The 21454-nt window shown below is 58.1% G+C and overlaps 2 protein-coding genes across 2 annotated transcripts; one reads left to right on the top strand and one right to left on the bottom strand.

Moving 5' to 3' along the window:
- Positions 1 to 8160: 8160 nt before the first annotated feature.
- GPR3 (G protein-coupled receptor 3) lies at positions 8161 to 10258 on the bottom strand. Its single transcript, XM_037498996.2, has one exon. The coding sequence runs from the start codon at positions 10173 to 10175 to the stop codon at positions 9183 to 9185; it is 993 nt and encodes a 330-aa protein (XP_037354893.1). The 5' UTR covers positions 10176 to 10258; the 3' UTR covers positions 8161 to 9182.
- Positions 10259 to 16064: 5806 nt separating this feature from the next.
- On the top strand, positions 16065 to 19577 carry CD164L2 (CD164 molecule like 2). Its single transcript, XM_037499673.1, has 5 exons — positions 16065 to 16152; positions 16625 to 16792; positions 16894 to 16965; positions 18003 to 18047; positions 19429 to 19577. Exons 1-5 carry the CDS (start codon positions 16065 to 16067, stop codon positions 19575 to 19577), a joined length of 522 nt encoding a protein of 173 aa, XP_037355570.1.
- The last annotated feature ends 1877 nt before the right edge of the window (positions 19578 to 21454 follow it).

Here is a 21454-nt window from a genome sequence, read left to right as displayed (position 1 = left end):
ACTCAGGCTTGGGGACTGAGCCTGTGGGTGCCAGCATGCCCTCCTGCTGGGGCTGCTCCAGAGCCTGCCCTCCTCTCCCCAGATCAGGTGTCTCTGGCACAGGGTTGGCACCAGGCTCCAGCGCTGAGCATACCAGACTGTGCGCCCGCCTTGCTTTCCACCCCACACTTTGAAGAAGCTGAAGATATACTTTCTTCAGAACCCCAAAATGGCTGCCGGAGATGCCCCCAGCTGCAGCCCAGTGGTGGCTGGAGAGGCAGGCAGAGGGCGTGGTTCTCCCAAATAGGAATCCTGGGGCCTGGCCAGGCTAGGGTTTGGGCCTAATGGCTTTCACTAAAGTACCCCCCACCCCCTCCTTTCCGGAAAAGGGGGAGCCAGCACCATTGCTATCATACTGCTCTGACCTTGAAGGGGGCGGTGTTGGCCCGGCTTCTGGAATGGACAGAGTCCGCAGTGGAAAGGGCTGGGGGCAGGAGGAGGTGGGGAGGGGCGCTGCCTGCAGAAGGTAGGATTAGATCATTAGCTCAGTGACCTCCTAGGGTTTCGATGTGCTGTGTTCTCATCCTACAGCTGGTTTGGTAATGATCTGCAAGTCCCGGAGAGCAACAGCACAGCTCTGCCTGACGCTCTCATTAAAATCTATGCAGCCAAGCTCTGCGCTTTGTAGCAGCCGGCCTTGCGAAGCCTCCTCAGCTTGGGGGGCTGGGGACCCAGTCAGCCGAGAGGCCCTCTGGGCTCAACTTACGCATATGTGCACCAAAAAAAAAAATGCTTCTTTAAACTCAGAGCCCTTTAAGATGATAAAGGACCCTATGCAGGTAATTGTGTGTTTTTGGAATCCTGTAATTGTAGAATGCAAAGTTTAGTGATTATTTAAACTGGGCTGAGGCCAGTAAGAGTGTGGAACAGTGGCTCCTGAGGACTTTTAGGCCCTGGAGCCAGGAGCCACCTCCCTTCCTGGCCTGCCCAGCCCCGGAGACCTGCCCCCATTCCTGTGGCCCAGGGACCCAGCTTCCAGTCGGCAGTGTCAGAAGTGACTTGTGGCTTTGCCGCGGTTCTGAGATGAGTACATTCCAAAGGAGCAGCCTCGGGGAGGAGGCAGGCTCAGAGAGCCCTCCGAGGCCCAGAGCAGCTGGCCCAAGCTCCAGCTTGCCTCCAACGGAAGCTCTAGCGCCCTCAGAAATGACCCTGGCCAATGTCACCGCAGAGCCGAGGCGGTGTTGTCAGGGCTAATGTGAAATCTCTTCCCGTGGCGCCGATCCTCCGACTGCAGCGCCAGCTTGGACAGATTGAGGTCTCTGTGGCTTTGGTGACCCTGCTTAAGCATTCCCACCGTGTCCCAGCTCTGCTCTTGGCCTGCTCCCACCACAGCCCCCCTCCCCTGACCTCAGGGTCTGAGGAGGGGGGCTGTGCCCCATGGCCAGAGGCTTTTGCTCAGGAGAGATGTCAGGCTTCCCTGGGGACACCAGGCTTTGAGCTCTGCTGGGGTCCAGCTGCCCTGGGCCCAGGTGTCACCCAGAGATGAGACTCCGTCTTTGCCTCCGTGAGGGCTAGGGAACAATTTTGTTTCTGTATTGACTTTACTCAGTTAACTCACTTGAGAAACTAACCAATTTTTACTTTCTGTCTAGAGATGTACATATAGGAGAGTAAGCCGTAATGCCCCCGAAGTGCCTTGTTTTCTCTGATATAAATATATTTATAAGGACCTATTCCAGTGGATTCTTGGATGTGTTGGCCACATCACGATTTTAGGGATTGGGCATATTCGTGGTGGGGTACAGTCTGAAAATGCAGCCCTTTCTCCTGAGGACTGGAAAGGAGCTTCACTTCGAGATCTGAGCAGTGGGGTTCCCTGACCCCCCTGAAGTGACCCTTTCCTCTCCATCTGACTCCTCCCCAGTCCTTAGAAGGAAATCGGGTTTTAAAGCCCTGTGACTCCAAGCCTAATGTCATGTGCTTCCCCACCAGTTTCAGGTGTGTGCCGCACATGTGCACCCAGGTGACCTGAAAATTCCATGAAACTGTGTATACATTCAACCACGAAAATGCCAACATTTTAAATAATTTGATAAAGTCTTTATAGACACTCAGCCGCCTCTAGTGTGTGTGTGTTTAATGGGAGAGGTGCTTAGAGGGGCCACATTGGGAGCCACAGGTGGTGGCCAGAGCTCCAGAGAGGCCCCGGGTGGGTGGGTGGGCGCCAAGGGCAGGAGGCCTCTGGGGCTGGTTAGTGCACCGCGCTGGAGGTGTGCATGACGCCGGAAACCAATTTGGTTTAGAAGGAGAAGTTGGGGGACCTAGAGGCCCAGATCCCCAAGCTCCCTGGGATGACTGGGGTGGGGGTGTGCTGGGGGGGAGGAGGGAGACAAGCTGTTGGCGGCTGCAAGCATCAGGCGGGAGAGGCACACAGGCTGCATGCTGATGCTGCCTCCCCACATCTGGCCGGCATCTTGTCTGCCTCTCAGACCCAAGCAACTTACCTTAAATAGAACGATTTACAATGGAATCCGATAAAAGGTTTAGGCCGCAGCACAGCCCCTCTCCTGCCTGGGAAGGCGGCGGGGGGGGGGGGGGGGGGGCCTGGGTTTATGTTCTGACCCAAAAAAATGACCTACCCAGGAAGCAACGGTTGTTGCGAGCACAGCTGCTGCGGGTAACTGTCCCTGGGGGTAATTTATGAGCAGACACCCAGTTCCGCCCAGCAGACACAGTGGGGTGGCCCCAGGAGAGGGGCGGGAGCGGACTTGGTGACTCCTCTGGTCACGCCTGCTGTTCAGAGAGAGTCACCCACTGGCGTCCCAGGAGAGGGGGCAGAAGTTTTGAATTGTCAGCAACTGCTGCGCCAGCCGCTCTGAGCTCATCGCTGGAGGTGGGGGTGCAGGGGAGGGGGCGTGGAGCCGGCTCGCCCGGCGGAGCCCCTCGCTCCACCCTCCTGCTCGGGGCTGTGTTTAGTCAGCACTTGGCTTCCCGAGGCTGGTGACTGACAGGCAGCCAGACGCCCGCCCTGGGAGAAGACAAAATGGTGTCGGGAGCCGCCCTTGCTGGGGAATTGGAGGGAAGGAATGCGGTTTGGGGAAGGGCGCTGGAGGCCCCAACTTAATTCTGGCTCCGCCACCTGGGAGCTGTGACCCTGTGCAAGTCACTGCACCTCTCTGGGCTAATCCTGAGAAAGCCTTTGCTGCATGTCTGGTGCCTGCCCAAGACTGTGGACATGCACTTCATGGAACTCCCACGAGGCGAGGGTCCCCCTGCCTTAACCTGCGAGAACAGGTTGCCTACGATCACACCGCTGGCCAGGAGCACAGCCAGGGTTCCAACGGGGGTCTCAGGCCAGAGCTTGTGCTCTGTCCACCATGCGAATTTAAACAGCTTTCAGAGTGTCTCCATTTGAAATCGTCTTTAGAGTCCCAGGGCCGGTGTTTCCTGCTCTTGTCTACCCCACCCCCTGGTGCCCAGTTTTACAGGTGCAATAACAGGTGATGATTATTTTTGCTCTTGCTTTGAAATCAGATAAGCTGGACTGAGTGCCCAGCTAGCCTAGACCCTGAGAGCTGGAGCTACCAGTACCCTCAGCTGCCCGGGGAAGCAGTGGGCTCTCTAGGTAAGTGCTGGGGCTTCCCACAGACACACCCTGCCCAGTACTTGCACATGCAGCGTTCAGATACATGTTTTATGCACACGCAAGACGTATCATGCAGAGACCCCTATCGCATGAGGGGGCACACGGGCAGCCAGGCCCAGGGACATGTGTACACGCTGCACCTGCCGTTGTGCAAACAAGGACACAGATCAGCACTCAGTTACAGGAACACACACAATTGCAGGCAAACCTCACCCGAGGTCCTCAGGAGCCACCCCTCCCTTCTCGCTGCTCCGCCAGTTCCTCACTGCCCCCTCCTGGCCACCCGGTGGCCAGGGCAACCTGGCACCGTTTCTGCTGCAGGTGGGGGTTGGGGGATGGGGGTGGCTCTCAGCAAGTTTCCTCCTAGGTCACGAGACTAGGAATAGTTTCAGGCGCTCTCCATGGACTTCCCCTCAGGCCTCCGAATTGTGGGTGTCTAGAGGGGCTTCTGAAACTTGGGGACATGCAAAAAGAATAAACTTCACATGCAAAGGAGTCTCAGAATGGAACTGTCAGTGCTGCAGTGCCAGGGCCTGCATAAACGCCCTCCCAGCTCAGCAGGCAGGCGCCGCCCTTACCTGGGGACTGTGCATGCACAGATTTAAAGAGGAGCAGCTCCTGGCTGAGGAGTCAGAGGTCTCCCAGCTCCCACCTTGCTGCTCCCTCTCTGGCTCTCGGCTTCCAGAGCTACTCTGTGCTAAGCTGACCTCGATGATGTATGTGGCGCCTCCTCTCGGAGCCTCACCATGCTGGGAACTAACACCTCTCTTAGACGTGTGCCTAAGTAAACTGGACCCCGTGGCCTTCTCCAACCAGTTCTGGAGGGTACCAACTGAGGAGTGGTACAGAGAGGCCCAGCAACTTGCCCAAAGTCACACAGCAAGTGAACAGCAGGCATGAGATAGAAACCTTATTTCCAATGCCCCAGGCAACCTACAAGAGAGTAGAGCTCCCTGTGGACTAGGGCCCAGAGCCAAGGAGACAGGGAGCATGGCAGCTAAAGCCAGAAACTCTGCCTTTCTGCCAGGGCATCCTGAAGGTTAAGGGTAAGCCAGAGGAGGCTTAGGTCTTAGCATGGAGGCTGGGAAAAGGCAACTCGGAGCTTGGTGGGTTCCACCACTCCCCACCTCCACCAGCAGGCAGTAAAAACCCTGGCCTCCCTTATGCACACCAGAAGCAGCGAAAGTGGGTCCTCAGTCGCCTGTGGCAGCTGTCCGTCAAGGTAAGTATACGCAGGTGAGTAGTGCTACCTCGCTGGGCCCCACAGCCATGCACTCACACATGTGGATGTGTGTCTGGCCTGCCTACACTTATACTTAGTGCGTTCGGAGGCATGCTTTACACGTAAGTGTGTATTTGCAAGTCTGTGTGCGTGGGGCTGCATTTGTGTGGTTAAACAAGGTATGTTTGGATATACACATACAAACGGTCTCTGCACACGTGGCAGGTGGATTTAGGCACATGAGGATTCTGCTGGCATGTTCACAGGGCTTGCTCAAGAGTGTACATGTGTATGTGCAAATGTTCATTTGAGTGGAAAGGGGTGGAACATGTCTGTGTACACAGCTAGAGAGAATGTCAGTGTGCGTGCAGGGATGGCTGCATGTGACAATGCACACACACTGTAGGGGTGCCCTCACAATGGAGTATGATGCCAGTGTTCCCCCTAGCCCTGGAATGGGGGGTGCCCTGGCTGGCTCCAGCCAAACTGGGCTCACTGCACCCCTACTGCCCCCCCAACTATTCCCCAGACCAATCCTGCTTGGCCAATTTGCAGCCTCTCGCTCCCAGCTCCAGAGAAGGCCTGCAGCAAAGTCAAGGGGCTGGTGGCCAATTAGCGAGGGGGTTAATCAGGGATCTGGGGACCCCCAGGGGGCGGGAAGCCTAAGGCAGGCATTGGGGTTGGCAGGAGGATGAGCTGCCTGTCATGAGGCTGGGGGAGACTGAGCTGGTCTCTTGGTGCTGGAAGCCAAGTCTGCCTGTGAATTCATGATTGCTGAGCGCTGACAGGCATGGGGGCCTGTGTGCCTGTGTCTATACTGTGTGCAAAAGGGTTCGCATGTGCATTCAAGTCCCTGATGTGCTGTGGTTACATCTGTATACACGTGTGCACTTTGGTGTCTGTCTATGTGGGTGTGCAATGGTAGCAAATGAGCTTGGGTATGCAAGCGTGTCCCATGCACAAGGGCTTACAAAGGGGAGTGTATCTGTGTGTGCACATGTGTGCAGGTGCATGCACATGCATTTAATTCATGCTCCTGCAGGCAGACCTGTGCGTGGGATTCTCATGGTCTCTGTACATGCGTGCAAGGACATATCCACATGCACAAGTGTGTGTGCAGATCCCTCTGGGTAGACAGGCATGTCTGGATGTATGTGCTTGTATTTTCTGAACAGCCCGGTGCCTGCACCCTCACGTGTGTCTATGTGTGCCCACATGTCTGTGTCTAGGTGTGCCCCTGTGCCCACAGGAGGGGATGCGGGGCTGGCGGCCTCCAGCTCCAGGAGAGAATCTGACAGACGAGCCTTGCCGCAGCCCCCGGCCCGGGGAGCCTGTTTTCCAGCCTGCGGAAGCTGTGAGCCCGTGAACTCATCTTATATTAATAGCTGCTGTCTCCTCACTTATTGCAGGGAGAGGCGGTCATGGCCCCGGCGGGGGCTCAGCACTCCGGGCTGCCCCTCCCTCACACAGGACCTGGGAGAAGGGGAGGAGGGAAGGCCCCACCCCCACCCCAGAGCCCACCCCAGCAGGAAAACAGGGCTCTTGCCCCTCCCTCCCCCAATCCAGGGAGCCCCACTGCCAGGCTGGCCCTCCGGGGCCTCTGTAGCTGAGTGGGATCAGGCATGGGGGTTGGAAATCTGGAGAAGGCAGAGACTAAAAGGTTTGTCGACCCCCCAACTAAGCACGTGTGCGCGCGCGCGCACACACACACACACACACACACACACACACACACACACACACACACACACTGGCCTGCAGTGCTAAGCAGCCCCAAGCTGAGCATCAGATGCGTCTGAGGCTGAGACTGGAGGCTTCAGGCTGAGGGGGCAGACTTGTCCCATCCCTCGAGCACCCACACTGGGAGGGCAGAAGCCTTCAGGGATCCCATTCTAAAGGGAAAGGCAAGATTTCTCCATGAACGTTTGTTTGGAGCAAGTGTGGCAAGGTGTGTTGTCTGAACCACATTTTCACAGCCACAGGAAGGTTCAGCCAAGGAGGCTTCCTGGAGCAAAGCCTCCAGGGAGGAGGACAAGGTGGCCCTGAACTGTACCTGTGAATCCCAGGGGGCGAGAGAAACCAGCCAGCCCCACCGCGCACACAGCCTCCACCCCAGCAGATTCGGTGCCCCCAGGGTAAACTCAGGGCCCAGGGTGGAGACCCCGGTGCAGACTCTCAGAAATGCGTCAGACCCACCACACAAGCACAGCCAAGACCAGGAGCTCCCACAGCAAGGGGCGCTTCCCAGATGCCACCTGGGCCTGCGGAGCCTGCAGCCGGGTATGGAGGTAATAGCCAAGCCCTGCCCAGGCAGGATGGGCACCTGACTGCTCCTTCTGGACCTTGGAGGTGCTTCCGGGGAGCCTGTGGGAAGCAGCGTGGAGGTCCTTTCCCTACACTGCCCCTCCCAAAGGCCCCAGGGGCAGCTGGAAACCCCATTTTCCCCCATCCTGGGGTCCCTCCCTCCTGTCCCAGTATCCTTGCCTGCTGTTTGGGGACTGTTCAGAAACCCACTCCCTCACCCAGAAAAGAAACGGATGATTGGAGTCAAATGGACCTGCTTTCAAACCTCAGCTCGACTCCTTTCTGTGTGCCTTTAGGCAAATCAAATGCCTCCTCTCACTCGGGCCTTTTGTGGGCGCCCTCGTTTAAAGATGACACACTCCGCCCCCAGGCCCCGCTCCTACTTTATTTTTCTGGGGACTTAACACTCTTTGGCATGGCTGTATTTTTAGCTTATCTCTTTTTGATTGTCTCCCTGGCTAGAACTTCAGCTAGTCACAAGGACAGCAGTGAATGAATGAATGAATGAATGAATGAAGGCCCATTACTCTGAACCTCATTTTCCCCTTTGGTAAAATGAGGAGAGCAATAGACCGCCCGATGAGGTGCTCTGCCGCCGGTGAAATGCGGCCTTGAGGCTCCGCCTAAGCGCTGGGGTCTACCCCTTTTGTGCCTGCACTGGAGCTGCGTGTGGCTCTGCCCAGCTGCGGGTGGCATGCCCTCTCCCCTTGGATTCCAGTGGCCATTGTTGGGAAGGGCTCTTGAACAGCAGGCCAAAGAGCCCTGGCCAGGGAAACGGAGAAAGACCTGGGTCCATCCTGGTACACTGTGTGAGTCTGAGCAACTGGCTCTTCCTCTTGGGACCTTGGTTTCCTTATCTGTACAATGGGCTCGTGGACCAGAATGCTCTGAGTACCCCACTTATTGGCTTTGCTCATCTGGGAGGCCTGAGAGGCTTGTCTAGGCAGAGCTTCTCCTTGGTCACACCTCACCAGGGCCCAGTCTATCCACACACACGCACAGAAACATATTTATCACAAAATCATTTTTTATTGAGGGCTGGTCGGGGGCAGGAATAGGGAATGCACTGGGGGCCACACCCAGGTTGGCAGAGGGGGCCAGGTGTTGGCTCGCACCCTGCGTCCTCTAGGGCACTGCAGGGTGAGGCCTGACCCCCAGGCCATGGCTGTGGCCCTGGATGCCTGGCTAGAGTGGAATTGGGGTTGCTTGTCTTGGTCCCGGCTGCTTGACCGGGCTGCAGTTCCCCCAAATGGCCACCAGAGAGCAGCAGGCCCCCAGCACAGAGGAATTCTCGGTTGCTCAGGTGATGGCTTCTTAAAAAAATAAAAAACCAGAGGCTGGTGTGTTCCCCCTGCAAACCCGAGGGAGGGCGGGCCTGGGAGAAGGCTCTGGTTCCTATGATCTCTTTGATTAAAAAATAAGCAAAAATAATAACAAAATACATGGTTTCTCTTTCTCCCTTTCCCCCCTCTAGGAACTGAGGTCAGAAATGGGGGTGTGGGGACTGGGGATACCCTGGTATGGCCTGGATTTTAAGGTGTGGGTCTCTTTTTTCCCCTTACCACCCATAAATAAATAAATAGATAAATAAATAAACCATAAATAGAAACTCTCTCTGTATGTGCACATATAAACAGACCAATCTTTCTCCTATCGAGGCAACTAAGTGACTAACCTTTCTGATTCATTAGATTTGAAACATAAAAGTAAAGTGACATGGTCAAGGTCAAGGGGGAGGGAAGGTCAGGGACTTGGAATGGCACTGTGGAACGCCCAGCAGCTTTCTGGAACTCCGGGCCAGCTGGGCTGTGGGGCATTTCTGAGTGGAACCCTGACCACCTGAACATTCTAGAACCACAGAGCCAGCTGGGCCCTGCAGGGATCTGAACAGTATCCTGTGAAACACCCAATGTCCTAGAACTCCAGAGCCAGCTGGGTCTTGGGGTGTGGAGCTGGAGGGTTGGAACAAAGCCCTGGAGAACCTAACATTCTGGAATTCCATAGGATCAGGGCTGAAAGGTCAAGATGTAACTAGACATCACTGGGGGAACGGGATCGGAAGTGGATCTTGGAAGAGGAACAGCAGCAGCAGACAGCCCACAGCACCTTCTGCACGTCCTGGTTGCGGAAGGCGTAGATGACGGGATTGATCATGGAGTTGTAGGTGGCAGGGAGCAGGGTGAGATAGGTATAGAGGGGCGGGGAGTGGGCATCACCCAGCAGGCAGTAGACAGTGAAGGGAAGCCAGCAGGCGGCAAAGGCGCCAAGCACCACGGCCAGTGTGGCGATGCCCTTGCGGGTGGCCACGTAGTGGGAGGCAGGCAGCAGGTGCCGCTGGAGGGCAATCTGCTGGGCATGGCGGCAGACGATGCGGCAGATCTGGGCATAGAGCTGCAGCATGATGCCAAACACCATGAAGAAGGCAATGGCCAGGACCACCAGATGGTTCTTGGAGAGTGGATAAACCACGCCACACATGGCTGGGGCATCCAGGCAGTTCCAGGCCAGCACGGGCAGCAGCCCCAGGCCCAGCGCGCCCCCCCAAACTAGGGCCAGCATCACATAGGTCCGTGTCACTGTCGTCTCTGAGTAGTAGGTGAGGGCATTGTACAGAGAAAGGTAGCGATCGACAGTGATGGCCAGCAGGCTGCCGATGCTGGCAGTGAAGGCCGTTGCCAGCACACCAACCAGCACCAAGCTCATCTCAGCCGAGCCAATGCAGAAGACAGCAGCAAAGTGTAGGACCAGGCCCAGGCCTGCCAGCAGGTCTGCAACAGCCAGGCTGCCCACCAGCAGGAACATGGGGGCACGGAAGGCAGGAGTGCCCACGATGATGGCTACCACCAGCGCATTCTCACAGGACACGAGGGTGCCTGAGATGCACAGCACCACGTCCCAGGCCCTGGGTGAGGGCAGTGGTTCGGCCGGGCCTGTGGGCCCCTCCGCTGAGCCCACGCTGCTCACGTTCACGTTGCCTGGGCCAGCCGAGAGCCAGGCCAGGGGACTGCCTGCACCCCACGTCATGGTACCTGTAGGAGAAAGGCCCTGTGAGAAGCTGATGGGGCCGGGTGCTGGGGAGAGGGGTCTGGAGTGGGGGTGAGGTGCCCCTCAGGATACAAGGTGGGAGTCTCTTCTCAGGACACCTGGATGGGTCCCAAAGCCTTGTCCCTGCCATTCATGTCCCAGGGCCCTTCCAGGAGACCTTTGTTCTCTCTCATGCCCCCAGACCAATAGGGTCTTTTCTGGGGACCCATTTCCTGAGTGTGTCACTCTTCCTTCCAACTCCATGGGTCTGCAGGCTCCTTTCTCCCCTGAGTGACAGAGGAGGGCCAGATGAAGGACAACGACGAGGGGATGAGGGCCCACAGGACCCAGGAGATGCCGGGAGAGGCCCTGGACTGGGGGAGGGAAACATCTCAAGGCTACGGGCAGCTCTGCTCCCTCCCTCATCGGGGAGGATGACGCTCAGTTTCTAAGGCTTCCCAGACCCCTCACGACTCTCAGCTTGCCAGCCCCAGGCTCCGCCCCCAAGGCAAGCGCGTGAGGCTTGCGCCGGCCCCCACCCGCCCTCCTAACCACACCTGGGCATTCGGCTCTTCCCCGCGACACCCTCCCCAGCCAGCACACACCGCCCAGACTTCTGTCCCCCGACAGACCCCGCTTTCCGCCTGGACATCTGGGTCTCTGGCACAGACGCCGCTGGACCCCTGAGTCAGACTCCCCCTTCTGCCGGGACACCTGGCTCCTGGGCCTGACTCCGCCTCTGCCCGGAAGTCCCGGGCTGGGCAGACACCTGCTCGGACGCCCGGGGCGCTGCCCGGGGCGCCTCCTGCCGGCCCACCCTCGGAGGCCCGCAGTCAGCGCCCCCAGGGCCGCGGCCCTCGGGAGCGCTTCCCCTGCCCGGCACCCGCGGCGGCACCCGGACACTTGGGTCCCGTCTGCTCGTCCGAACTGGGCTCGGGGTCTCGACCTCCGACCTCGGCCAGCGGCCGGGAGCTTCCCCGCGGGCCCGGGGCCCCAGCATCCTGCGTGTCCTTGCGGGCACCGGCGGCCGCCGCGAGCCCCGTTACTCACCTCTCGGGACGGGGCGCGGCCGGGCCGCGGGGAGGCTCCGCTCGGGTCCGGACGGCGCAGCGTGTGCGCGGACCCCGAGAAGCCCCCGCGGCCGCGGGAGCAGCGGCGTGAGTCACCCCGCCCCGCCCCGCCCCCGGCCCCGGTTCAGTGACGTCAGCGGCCCGTCGGCCAATGGGCGCGCCGCGCTGGGGCGCACCGCGCGCTGCGCGGCGTGTAATGAGGCCTCGCGCCGCCCGCTCCCCCATTCATAAAAAGCGGCCGTGGCGGTGGCCCCGCCCCTCCCGGCCTCCGGCGCTGTCCTTGACGCGGCGCCCTCTGAAGGCGGGGTGGGGGGGCGAGGGGGGTTTCCGGGGCGCCGGTGGGAGAGCCTTGAAATCTCGGGGACGCTGTGGAGGAGGGGGGAGCGGAAAGGGGAGCCGACAGGCTGCGGGGCCGGGACTCTTGGGTGGCCGCCAGGCTAGTGGAATCCAGGTGATGGAGACCTAGCGGCGGGGCTGAATAGGGGTCCCTGGTGAGCGTGACGGGGCCCTGGGGTGACGGTAACAGGAGCGCGAGGGAGAAGGGAGGTGGGCGGCAGTGACGGTGTGAGCACAGTGACAGGATCTTGGGGGTTGATGGCTGCGGGACACTGAAGTAGAGAGGGACGCCACCACCGCAACCCTAGCGATGTCAGGGGGACTCTGTGGTGTGGTGGGGTTCAGGAGCCCCACGGTGGCAAGGGAAGCTGGGATGCCTAGGTGATGGCACTTCAGGTCACCCTGTCGCAGGGCTGAGTGAAGTACTGAGGTGACAAGGCTAAGTGCATAGTGCTGAGGCCTGCGGGGTGTTCGAATGAAGGCACCACATGACTGTGGCAAGTGGGTCCCAAAGTGAGTGGGACAGGGTGGAAGGTCGGACCGGCAGTGACCAGGCAGGTAAGATGCTGCCAGGGCAGGTGCTCGTGATAATGGGGCTGGGATAAGGAGCCTGGTGACGTCACTCGTGTCGGCCCAATAGCGCCCTCACAGCGCAGGAGGGGTGGACCTGGCAAGATTTCAAAATCTGAATTATTTATTCAAGGATCTGGAAAGCCAGCAGAGTGCTGTGGGGGGGCACTTCCCCGAAGCAGCAGGAGATGGGGAGCCGGGAAGGACTTGGAGGCAGAGAACCTGGCAGCTGAGTCCCCAAGGCAGGCCCCTCTCAACCTCCCATCTCAGGCATGCTGGCAAGCCAGGGCATGAAGAAAGAGCTCCCTCCTTCCCAACCCTGCTTACCCTTAGTCGGGGAAACCCCCAGCCCCCAAGCCCTTGCCTGCATCTCCAAAAGTGACCGATATGGCAGGCCCTGGGGGAGGGATATGGCTGCTGCTCCTTCTGATTCTAACTTAGATCCTTACTGGAATTGTCCAGGCCTGTGGGATGGGGGGGAATGTGGAGGATTAGATTAGGAGTTGAGGAAACCAGAGGGGTCCAGGTCCTGGACCCTACCAACTTGACTTCTCTCCACCACACAGCTCCCCATCAGTGTGGGGCAGGGGGATGAGGTGACAGCCAGCGGCAGGGTACATGGGAAGAGGAGAGGGGTGGGGCTAGGGAAGATGATGTACTTCAGGTTGGCTGTGGTGACTTTGGGGTGCCTGGTGGGTGGAGGTGGTCAGAAGGGTAAACTGGATTCAAATCCAAATTCCATTTCTTAGCAGTGTGACTTTGGGTGAGTTTTTAAAGTTCTTTATACCTGTTTTCTCATCTATAAGGATATATTATTATATCTTCATAGGATTCTTGGGGGGCTCAGCACAGTAGGAAGCACTGGTTGTGTTGGTGCCAATAGTGTATGTGGCAGGAGGAGGCCACGTGGGAGGGTAGGTGTGCAGGTGGTAACTGAGGTTCTAGGGCAGGTGCTGTTACTTAGGGGTGGGAGCAGAGGGTGAGGAGGAGCCCCAGGGAATCCCATACTGCACTGACTGTTCCCTCTACCTGAAATCTTTCATTTAGTTCAGGTCTCAGTACCCACATCACTTCTTCCAAAGCAGATCTCCCCAACCTCCATCCCAGATGAGCTCTCGTCTGCCCACCACTGTCTCCCCCATTCCCTTGATTGATTAGCTTTCAGAGCACTTAGCACTCCTGAAATCATATATATAGTTATTTTACTCTATGTCAATCCTACTAGAACATCAGTAGGGTGTTTTACTCCATGTCAACCCTACTAGAACACCGTGGTGTACCAACTGCCCACTCCTTGCGGGAGAACAGCACCTGACATGTAGCAGGTGTTCTACAAATATTTGTTGATTGGATGACTAAAAAGCAGCATCTAGAGAGAGAAGGGAAGCAGGGAGCGGTGATCAGTGTGAGTCAAGGAAGGTGGGGGTGTCAGAGAGAGGATATGGGGCACCAGCCCCCAGGACTCAGGTGTCCACGGTCTCCCTCATCAGAGTTGTGTGCCAGCAAATGTCTCGCTGGTCTCAGAAAGGGCTGAGGCTGCTGAGTCAGGCGTGGAAAGGATGTATGGACTGTCTTCTGTGGTGGAGAGCAGCAGGGTTAGCTTTTCCTTCATAGCTTGTTAATCCCCTCATCACTGCCTCATCTCTCCTCCCTCTCTTTACTGCACCAATGTCAGCCTTTGCCATCCCTGGAACTGTCTTCATCCTTTGCATTCCATTCACTGTTTTCTTGAGATCTTTTTCTTCTCATGCAGGTCGTCTCTTGCAAGGAATCATGGATCATGCCCAAGGCAGTTGTCCTGCTACCACCAAACCAGGTTCTGAATCCAAGTATAAGGGGCGCTATCTGAGGTGGACTTGTACATTTTGACTAGCTTTCTCCAAATTTCTCTTGGTACTATTTCCTTTCCTGACAGACACTGTCTCTGCTGAGGGGGTTCGTTGGCCAGAACTTCCCGAGCCACAGTCACTGTGTTGTTCCTGGTGGAGGTCTGCCTGCCGGGAACCAGGGAGGAGAAGAACACGATGGTGTTTTTAACCCTAAGAAACCCCAAAGACCCAGGAAACTCAAATGAGGCTTGGGTTTTCACGTGGCACTCTTTCTTATGCTCCCAAGCTGCCCCTTCCCAGCGGGGCAGTTGAGGTCATCACTGCCAGCCAGGTCTCTTCCCTAGAGACTTTTTGTGTAGAGAAAGGGGCAGCCCTTCCTCACCTGTCCACCTCATGCCCCTGTCCCCACCTCCTTGTGCAATTCTACCCTACCCGGCCTCTCTTCAGGTCTTCCCACCTGCCAGGGGCACATCAGAGCTCAGCATTTACAACCACCTTGCATGCCTTTTCACAAGTAAATCCCAGAGAAGCTGAAGAGCTTGTCCAAATCACACAGTAAATGGTAGAGCCGGGATGTGAAGACGGTCTAGCTGTACCAGGTCCAGGGTGGCTTCCATCCATGACTAGATGTCACCCTTCCCCAGAAGAGAATGGAAGTGTGACCCCAGCTAAAAATACTTGCAGTTCCCCCGGGTGGCCACCAGATGGCCGTGAGCACTCACTTCCAGGTGAGACTTCACTTTTTATTGAAGTAACATTGCATTATAACTTTTTAAATAAGATTTTAAAAATTTATTTATGCATGCAAGAACTGGGGTGCAGGCCAGAGGTGTGTGGGGTGAGACAGAGTGGGGAGCAGAACAGGTGGATCTACTGAAATACACTGCTGAGGGGAGCGGCAGGCGAGACTGGAGCGGTCTGCTGCCCCATGTGGGCAGCTTCCTGGCCGGCTGGGCATGGAACTCATGCTGCAGTGGCTGGTGATAACCTAATAGCGCTGTCTTTAACCCCTGCTCCACCAGGTAGGCCCGATTTTACTTCTGAAGCATCCAAATTGGAAATAATAAAACTCACACCTGCAGGGCAGTTGTGAGCATTATTGGGTGAGTAGCTGTAAATAAAAATTCTTAGTAGAATGAACATTCTGCTACTAGTCAGGAGCCTGTGGTTGTTGACTATGTATTATTAGGTACAGGTGTGGCAGTTGGGAAGGGCGCACTAGGCTGGAGATGGAGATTGGAGACTTACTGGCTTTCAAATGGGAACTGAGGGCAGAGGAATGGCCGAGATGACCCAGTAGAGCGAGAAATAGGACTCAGGACTGAATTGGGCCACCACTGATGAAGAGGGGGTAAGAAGAGGGTACAGGAGGCACAGGGGAGGGAAAAGAGGAAGAGGGGGTGTCCCTTAAGGAACCCGAGAGGTGGCTGCAGAGGAAGGAGAAGAACCAGGAGTCTGTGGCTGGGCTGGCGTGGACCTAGGGGAAGGCAGCAGAAAGGCTTCCTAGAACAGCGAGGCTGGTCACGTGGCCAGAGGGTGTGCCGCGTCAGACCGGTGGGCTGAGGGGGTAAAAGAGGGGCAAGGTGGAAGGAGAGGTGCAGAGGGAACGCTGAAGCTGGGTCGGGAATTCAGCATCGAGGGGCCAGCTGGAGCCGTCCCTGCAGACCTGCGCTCGCCAAGGCCCCACCTGTGTGAGCAGGAAAGTGACCTCGCTGCAAATCCAGATGTTGCCGCTAACTCTAGACCTCCGACTAGTCGCTCACCTCTCCTGGGCCTGTCTCCTCACCTGAGACGCAGGTCACAGCCCGCCACTCAGCACGGCTGGCTGTGAAGCTGCGGTGGGAGCATCGAGGGACTAGCGTGGGGCCAGCCCCGACCCCACCCTTTTTTGTCCCAGCCCCGCCCCAGACTGTCGAACTCAGTCCCCACCTGGCCGCGCCCACTGGCCCCGCCCACTGGCCCCACCCCGAGATGGCCACGCCCAATAGGCCCCGCCCGGGTTGCCCCGGTCCCGCTCCCCACACCGGGTCGTAGCCGAGTCCTGGAGGGACGCGCCGCGCCGCTCCCCGCGGACCCCCGCGCCCATGGCCGCGCCGGGACCCCGCGCCCTGTGGGCTGCGCTCTGCGGCGGCTGCTGTTGCCTCCTCCTGTGCGCCCAGCTCGCGGCGGCTGGTAACGCGGCGCCGGGGTTCGGTCCGGGGCGCGGGCGCGGGCTGGGGGAGCCGGCCCTTCACGCGGCCCCCGCCGGGAGCAGCCCGGGCTTGCGGGGCGCGAGGGGACTTCCCAGACGTGTGCCGGGCTCCAGGGCTCCAGGGCTCCAGGGCTCCCGGGCTGGGTGGAAGGGCGCTCTCGCTGTGTGTGGAGCTCTTTGTAGGTAGAGAGGCTCCAGGTGGGGGACATTAGGGGGCTTCAGGTGTGTCAGTGGAGGCGGCTTCAGATGTTTCTGGAAACTCCCGGTGTGTGCAAAGGGAGGGGGCTCTGGGTGAATGTGGGGGTTGCCGGGTGCATGTAACTGTGGGGAACTCCAGGTACGAAGCGGGGCTTAGGGTGTGCAGGTGAGTATGTGTGCAGAGAGTTGAGAGCTACAGTAGTGGGAAGGGGGCTGCAGCTCAAATTTAAGGAGTTCCTCCCTCCCCACTCCCAGGTAAAGGAGCCCGAGGCTTTGGGCGGGGAGCCCTGCTCCGCATGAACATCTGGCCAGCTGTCCAAGGGGCCTGCAAACATCTGAAACTCTGTGAGCATTGTGTGGAGGGGGACAGAGCACGCAATCTCACTGGCTGTGTGTGGGAGCAATGTCAGCCAGATGAACCAGGTATGGGGTTGAGCCCTCCCCAAGTTGAGGGCCTCCTGTTCTGAACCCCAGGGCCTTTGCCCCTCTTCTCCAAACCTCTCTTCTGCACCTTCTCCCACCAGGACACTGTGTGACCCAGGCTGAGGTGGCCAAGGAAGGTTGCTCTGTCTACAACCACTCAGAGTCCTGTCCAGGTAAGGGGGCTCCAATTGGCCTATGCCAAGTCAAAGGGAGGGGTCTGTGGTGTCCCCAGGCAGAGCCTGGCCCCAACGAAGGAACCAGCCTTTCTCAGACAGCAGACTGCCCGCAAACACCAGCGTCCAGTTTCAGTTCTGCCTTTAGCTCAGTGAGAACTCCCTTCCCCTCGCCGGCTGGTTTCCTCAACTGTAAATTGTTACAGCCTGGGGCTCCGAGACTGGCCGTGGATGCAGATAGGGGATTTAGCTCTTTTCATTTAAAGTGTAGTGCGGGGGGGTCTCCCTGGTGGCGCAAGGGGTTAAGCACTACACTATGAAGCAGTCCACAGACTCTGCAGCATGAGTTCGATCCCCCGGCAGCCAGGGAGGAACCCCCAGGGTGAGGCAGACCTCTCCTGAGTTGCCTGCTGCTCCCCTCTGGCCTGTACCCTCGCTCTTATATGCATAAATAAATAGATCTTTAAAAAAATAAAGTGTAGGGCCTCCCCGGTGGCGCAGCAGTTGAGCGCTGGGTTGCGAAGCTGCCCGCAGCCTCTGCAGCGCTGGTTCAATCCCCAGCTGCTCCCCGGCCACCGGAGGAGGGTCCCACATGGCACGCAGACCTCTCCTGCCGCCTGCTGCTCCCCTCAGCAGTGTACCTCGGTCCTTCTGCCTGCTCTGCTCCCCGCTCTGGCTCTGGTGAATTCTCTCACCCTCCCGCGCTTCTGGCTGTACCCAGTGCTTGTATAAATAAATAAATAAATCTTAAAAAATAAATAAATAAATGAAGTGTAGTGAGGCTTTTAAGTTCTGAAGGGAATGAGGGGAGGGCTTCCTGGAGGAGGTGGTACCAGCAATAACTCTGAAGGTAGATGTTGAGAGGGCACATTTGATGGAAGGAACAGTGTGAACTAAGGCTTAAGAGAATGTCGGATGACCTTGGATGGGGGCCTGACCTGACCTGGACCCCAGAAGTCCCACTGTTGGCCTGGGCTGGGTCTCAGTGGGAGTCGGGGGTAGGAGAACTGTTATAGATTCTCTTTCTTTCTTTTCAGCTGCCCACCACCACCCCACACATGAACCCAAGACAGTCACAACTGGTAAGTGTACCCTAGAGGAATAGGTGGGAGCACCCAAGGTGCAGGGAAGGCAGATTTGGGCTCAGGCACTGGCATGTTCTGTGACCTCAGCCCTGTGACTTCTCCCTCTGAGCACACAGTCTCATCTGGTTGTTTCCACATCCACAAGATGGGACAGAGCACACCAGACGGAGTTGCTGTGAGGGTTTTACAAGTGCGTCTACAGTGTTTAGTCTGGTGCCTGACGCATAGAAGGCTCTCAAGAAAGAGTCCCCATCCCTTCTCGCCAACACCAGTTCTAGAAACTCAGGGTGACCCTCAGGGCCCACCTTGGGTGCTTGAGGGCGTGTGGCTCAGGTTGCCAATGAACCGTCCTCAGTGAAGACCTGCTGCAGCCTCCAGGCCCGGGGGTGGGGGGGGGGTGTCACAGAACTGGTTCCCAGCAGAGCAGAGGCAGGAACCCTGCCCCCTGGCTCCCACTGCCCCTCAGGACTGGAGGTCACAGGCTTGGCAGGGATGGCTGAAGAGGCTCTTGGTTAATTAAAGCCAGAAACGTGATCTCGAGGGCTGAATTATTGATGGCTCAGCTCCCCGGCTCAGCCCAGATCAGGCTTGTGCGGCTCATTCTTCCCCTGTCTGCTTCTCTTCCCCAGTGATCTCTGGGACTCCCTGAGCGGCAGCTGGGATCACCTTTGCCCTCATGTATTCAGACCCCCTTACACAACCTGCACCTTCTGGGCCATGGAGCCAGCACCCGGCTGGGCCCCTGTCCTCTGCCCCAGAAAGATCGTGCACCGGCAGCCCTGCTCACCCTGGGCACCTGGCCCAGGACCTGAAATTGAATCCCTGGTGGGAGTTGATGGCTAACTTGGCTCAGCTGGGAGCCACCAGGCACAGCCTAGTAATTGTGGGTCCTGAGGCTGGGCAGGGGATGGGGCACTGTGAGCCTGGCTCTGTTCTGTAAGCTGACTTTGGACAGTCTGGTGCCCTCAGGGCCCAGTTTACCCTTCTGACACATATCACCCAAGGCTGAAAGGGACACTGAGCTAAGGGGGTATGATGCCTGAGTCTGGGTCTCTCCTCAACCTATTGGGCCAGTGTGGGACCGGGGGGCTGGGAGGGAGCTCAATCATCAACTGGTCCGCGTGGTCAGGAGGCCCAGAGAAGAGGGTTTGAGAGGCCTTAAGTCCCAGAGCAACTCAGGAGCCAAGGCCCCTTCTAGTCTCTGCACCAGGCACTTCCCAAGTGCCCATAAGTTTGGCGCTGACCTGGACCCACTGTTCGAGGCTCCTACAGTGAGAACTGGGGGAGCAGGTTGACTTGTGCTGGTCCTTGGAGTGAGGCTGGGGACAGGGGCCCTCAGCGACTGCTGCTCTGACCTTTCCCTACCTCTCCCCTGCAGGGGGCCCCCTAGTTCCTGAAGCCCACAGCCCTGGTTTTGATGGGGCCAGCTTCATTGGGGGTGTGGTGCTGGTGCTGAGCCTGCAGGCAGTGGCCTTCTTTATGCTGCGCTTCCTCAAGGCCAAGGACAGCACCTACCAGACACTGTGAGTACCTGGCCCGCCAGCGGCCCCGCTTTCCTCCCCCAGCCCTGTGGGTCCCCACTAGTGCAGGGCCTTGTCTTCCCAAGGGGCAGTGACTCTCACCCGGTACCCCACATGTGACCACACCCCTTCTCCCTGCTGTCGTTACGGGATTCTCTGCTAGGTGTGGGCTGGGGCCAGGACTCAGGCTGGGCATGGTGTCTGGGAACCCCACTGAGCCCACCTGTCTTTGTCTCCTCATGCTGCCGGCAGGGAGGAGACCCAGTAGGTGACAGCCCAGGCAAGCCTCTGGCCTGCTGCTGTGGGCCATGGGCAGGAGCCTGGGCCACGTGTGCAACTTGGTTTTCCTCTGGGAAGGGGAGCTGCTCTGAGCCCCCGTGTGCTGTGTGTGCTGTGGGGAGGGTCGCCACAGCCTCTGTTAAGTGTTTGCTCTTCCAGCTGCACCTGCTCTCTGGGGTTCTTGGCCTGCCTGAGTGGGGCCGCTACCCTGAGTACCCTCTTTGTCTGGCCTCTGCAGAATCTGACCCCCCTTGGGCCTGGATTCCACACTGAGGGGAAGGAGGATGAAGAGGCTGCCCTCTTGGCTCCCTTGTGGGCATGGGAGGTGGGAAAACCTTTGGCCACCAATTTTTGGCCCCCGTGGGCACCTAGCAGTTTCAGCACCCCGTGCCTGACATCCCCTCCCGTCCTGGGCCTGGTACCCGCAGCTGAGCACATCCCTCAACCACCTCTAGGCTCCCCACCATCCCTGCAGGACTCCCTGCAGCACTGGGCGCTGTTCCCGCTCTTCCCACCCACTGGCCTGGGCACTCCCCCCAAATAAAGGAGCTCTTTCCAGCACTGCGCTTTATGTCCCTTGTCTTGGGCTTTGTGGGGTGGGGTTGAGTGTGGGGCGGGGCGGCTACTGTCCTCTTCTTCAGGGGACTTCAGCCTTGAACTTTGCTTTGAAATGGCCGACCCCCCTCCACCTCTTTCCTGAGGAGGGCCAAGGGACGCAGACTCAGAAAGGTCATCGCCCTTGGTCAGGTCATGTGGTGGGACCCGGCAGGGCTGGGATTAGAATCCAAGCTTTTCTGACTCAGAACTGCCCTGCAGAGGCATCTGCAGGCCACTTGGCTCCTAAAGTTGGCTCTTGGCCCCAGAGCCAAGATGGAGAGGCCTCTTGGACCCTCAAACACTGTTTCTGGCCTTCCTCCAACCCCCTCCCCACCCCCGGGCCCTCAGGAAGGCCCACCCACACCCACCTCACACCCACACCCCATCCCTGGCACAGACGTCTTCCCGACTAATAACATCTTCTACCCATTGCTGGGGCACTTGCTGGAAAACAGGCATGTGACTGAGAGTCCATGTTTAGTCCCGTGACCTGAAGGGCTAGGAAGCTGGCGGGGAATGGAGGTGGCTGAGAGTCAGTTGCTGGAGCCCAGCTGCTCCATCAACTGGAGCAAGTCATCGCACAGCCATGGGCCCCAGTGTCCTGTAAGGTGGGTGGGGGTGGGGGGATTGGTAACAGCTAGATCCATATCAGTGGGTTGTGGGAGGACAGTTCAAGTGCAGGTGCCCTCTGCTTCCTTCCCCAGTACCCTGTCCACCCTTCCAGCTGTGCATCCTGCCATCTGCGCCTCTTCCTCCCCAGCCCCCGCCTCCCTGCAGGCTCTCTGCTCCAGCTGCAAGGGCTCTGAAGGGCCTTGTGGTCCACAGGGAGCTCCAGCCACTCGACCTCACAGGGGCTCACCTCCTACGCAAGGCACCCTCCCTGTCCACACTCACTTTCATCAAAGCACCCCATCCTCTCAGATGGTTTCCTCCCCCTAGAATACCCTCCCAGCTATTTGGATCTAATCTTGTCACCCAGCCTGCCTCTCTCTTCTTCAAGCCTTTATA

The sequence above is a fragment of the Talpa occidentalis genome, unplaced genomic scaffold (genome assembly GCF_014898055.3).
Source record: "Talpa occidentalis isolate TD23 unplaced genomic scaffold, MPIMG_talOcc4v2.1 talOcc4.9, whole genome shotgun sequence".
NCBI lineage: Eukaryota > Metazoa > Chordata > Mammalia > Eulipotyphla > Talpidae > Talpa > Talpa occidentalis.
The sequence above is the reverse complement of the archived record's forward strand: the minus strand, read 5'-3'. Positions and strand labels throughout refer to the sequence as shown.

Bases quoted from the DNA above. Each gene is read 5' to 3' on its own strand.
- GPR3 (XM_037498996.2), bottom strand. From the start codon at position 10,175: ATGACGTGGGGTGCAGGCAGTCCCCTGGCCTGGCTCTCGGCTGGCCCA.
- CD164L2 (XM_037499673.1), top strand. From the start codon at position 16,065: ATGGCCGCGCCGGGACCCCGCGCCCTGTGGGCTGCGCTCTGCGGCGGC. The intron at 16,153-16,624 runs GTAACGCGGCGC...CCCCACTCCCAG, and splicing joins CGCCCAGCTCGCGGCGGCTG to GTAAAGGAGCCCGAGGCTTT. The intron at 16,966-18,002 runs GTAAGGGGGCTC...CTTTCTTTTCAG, and splicing joins CCACTCAGAGTCCTGTCCAG to CTGCCCACCACCACCCCACA.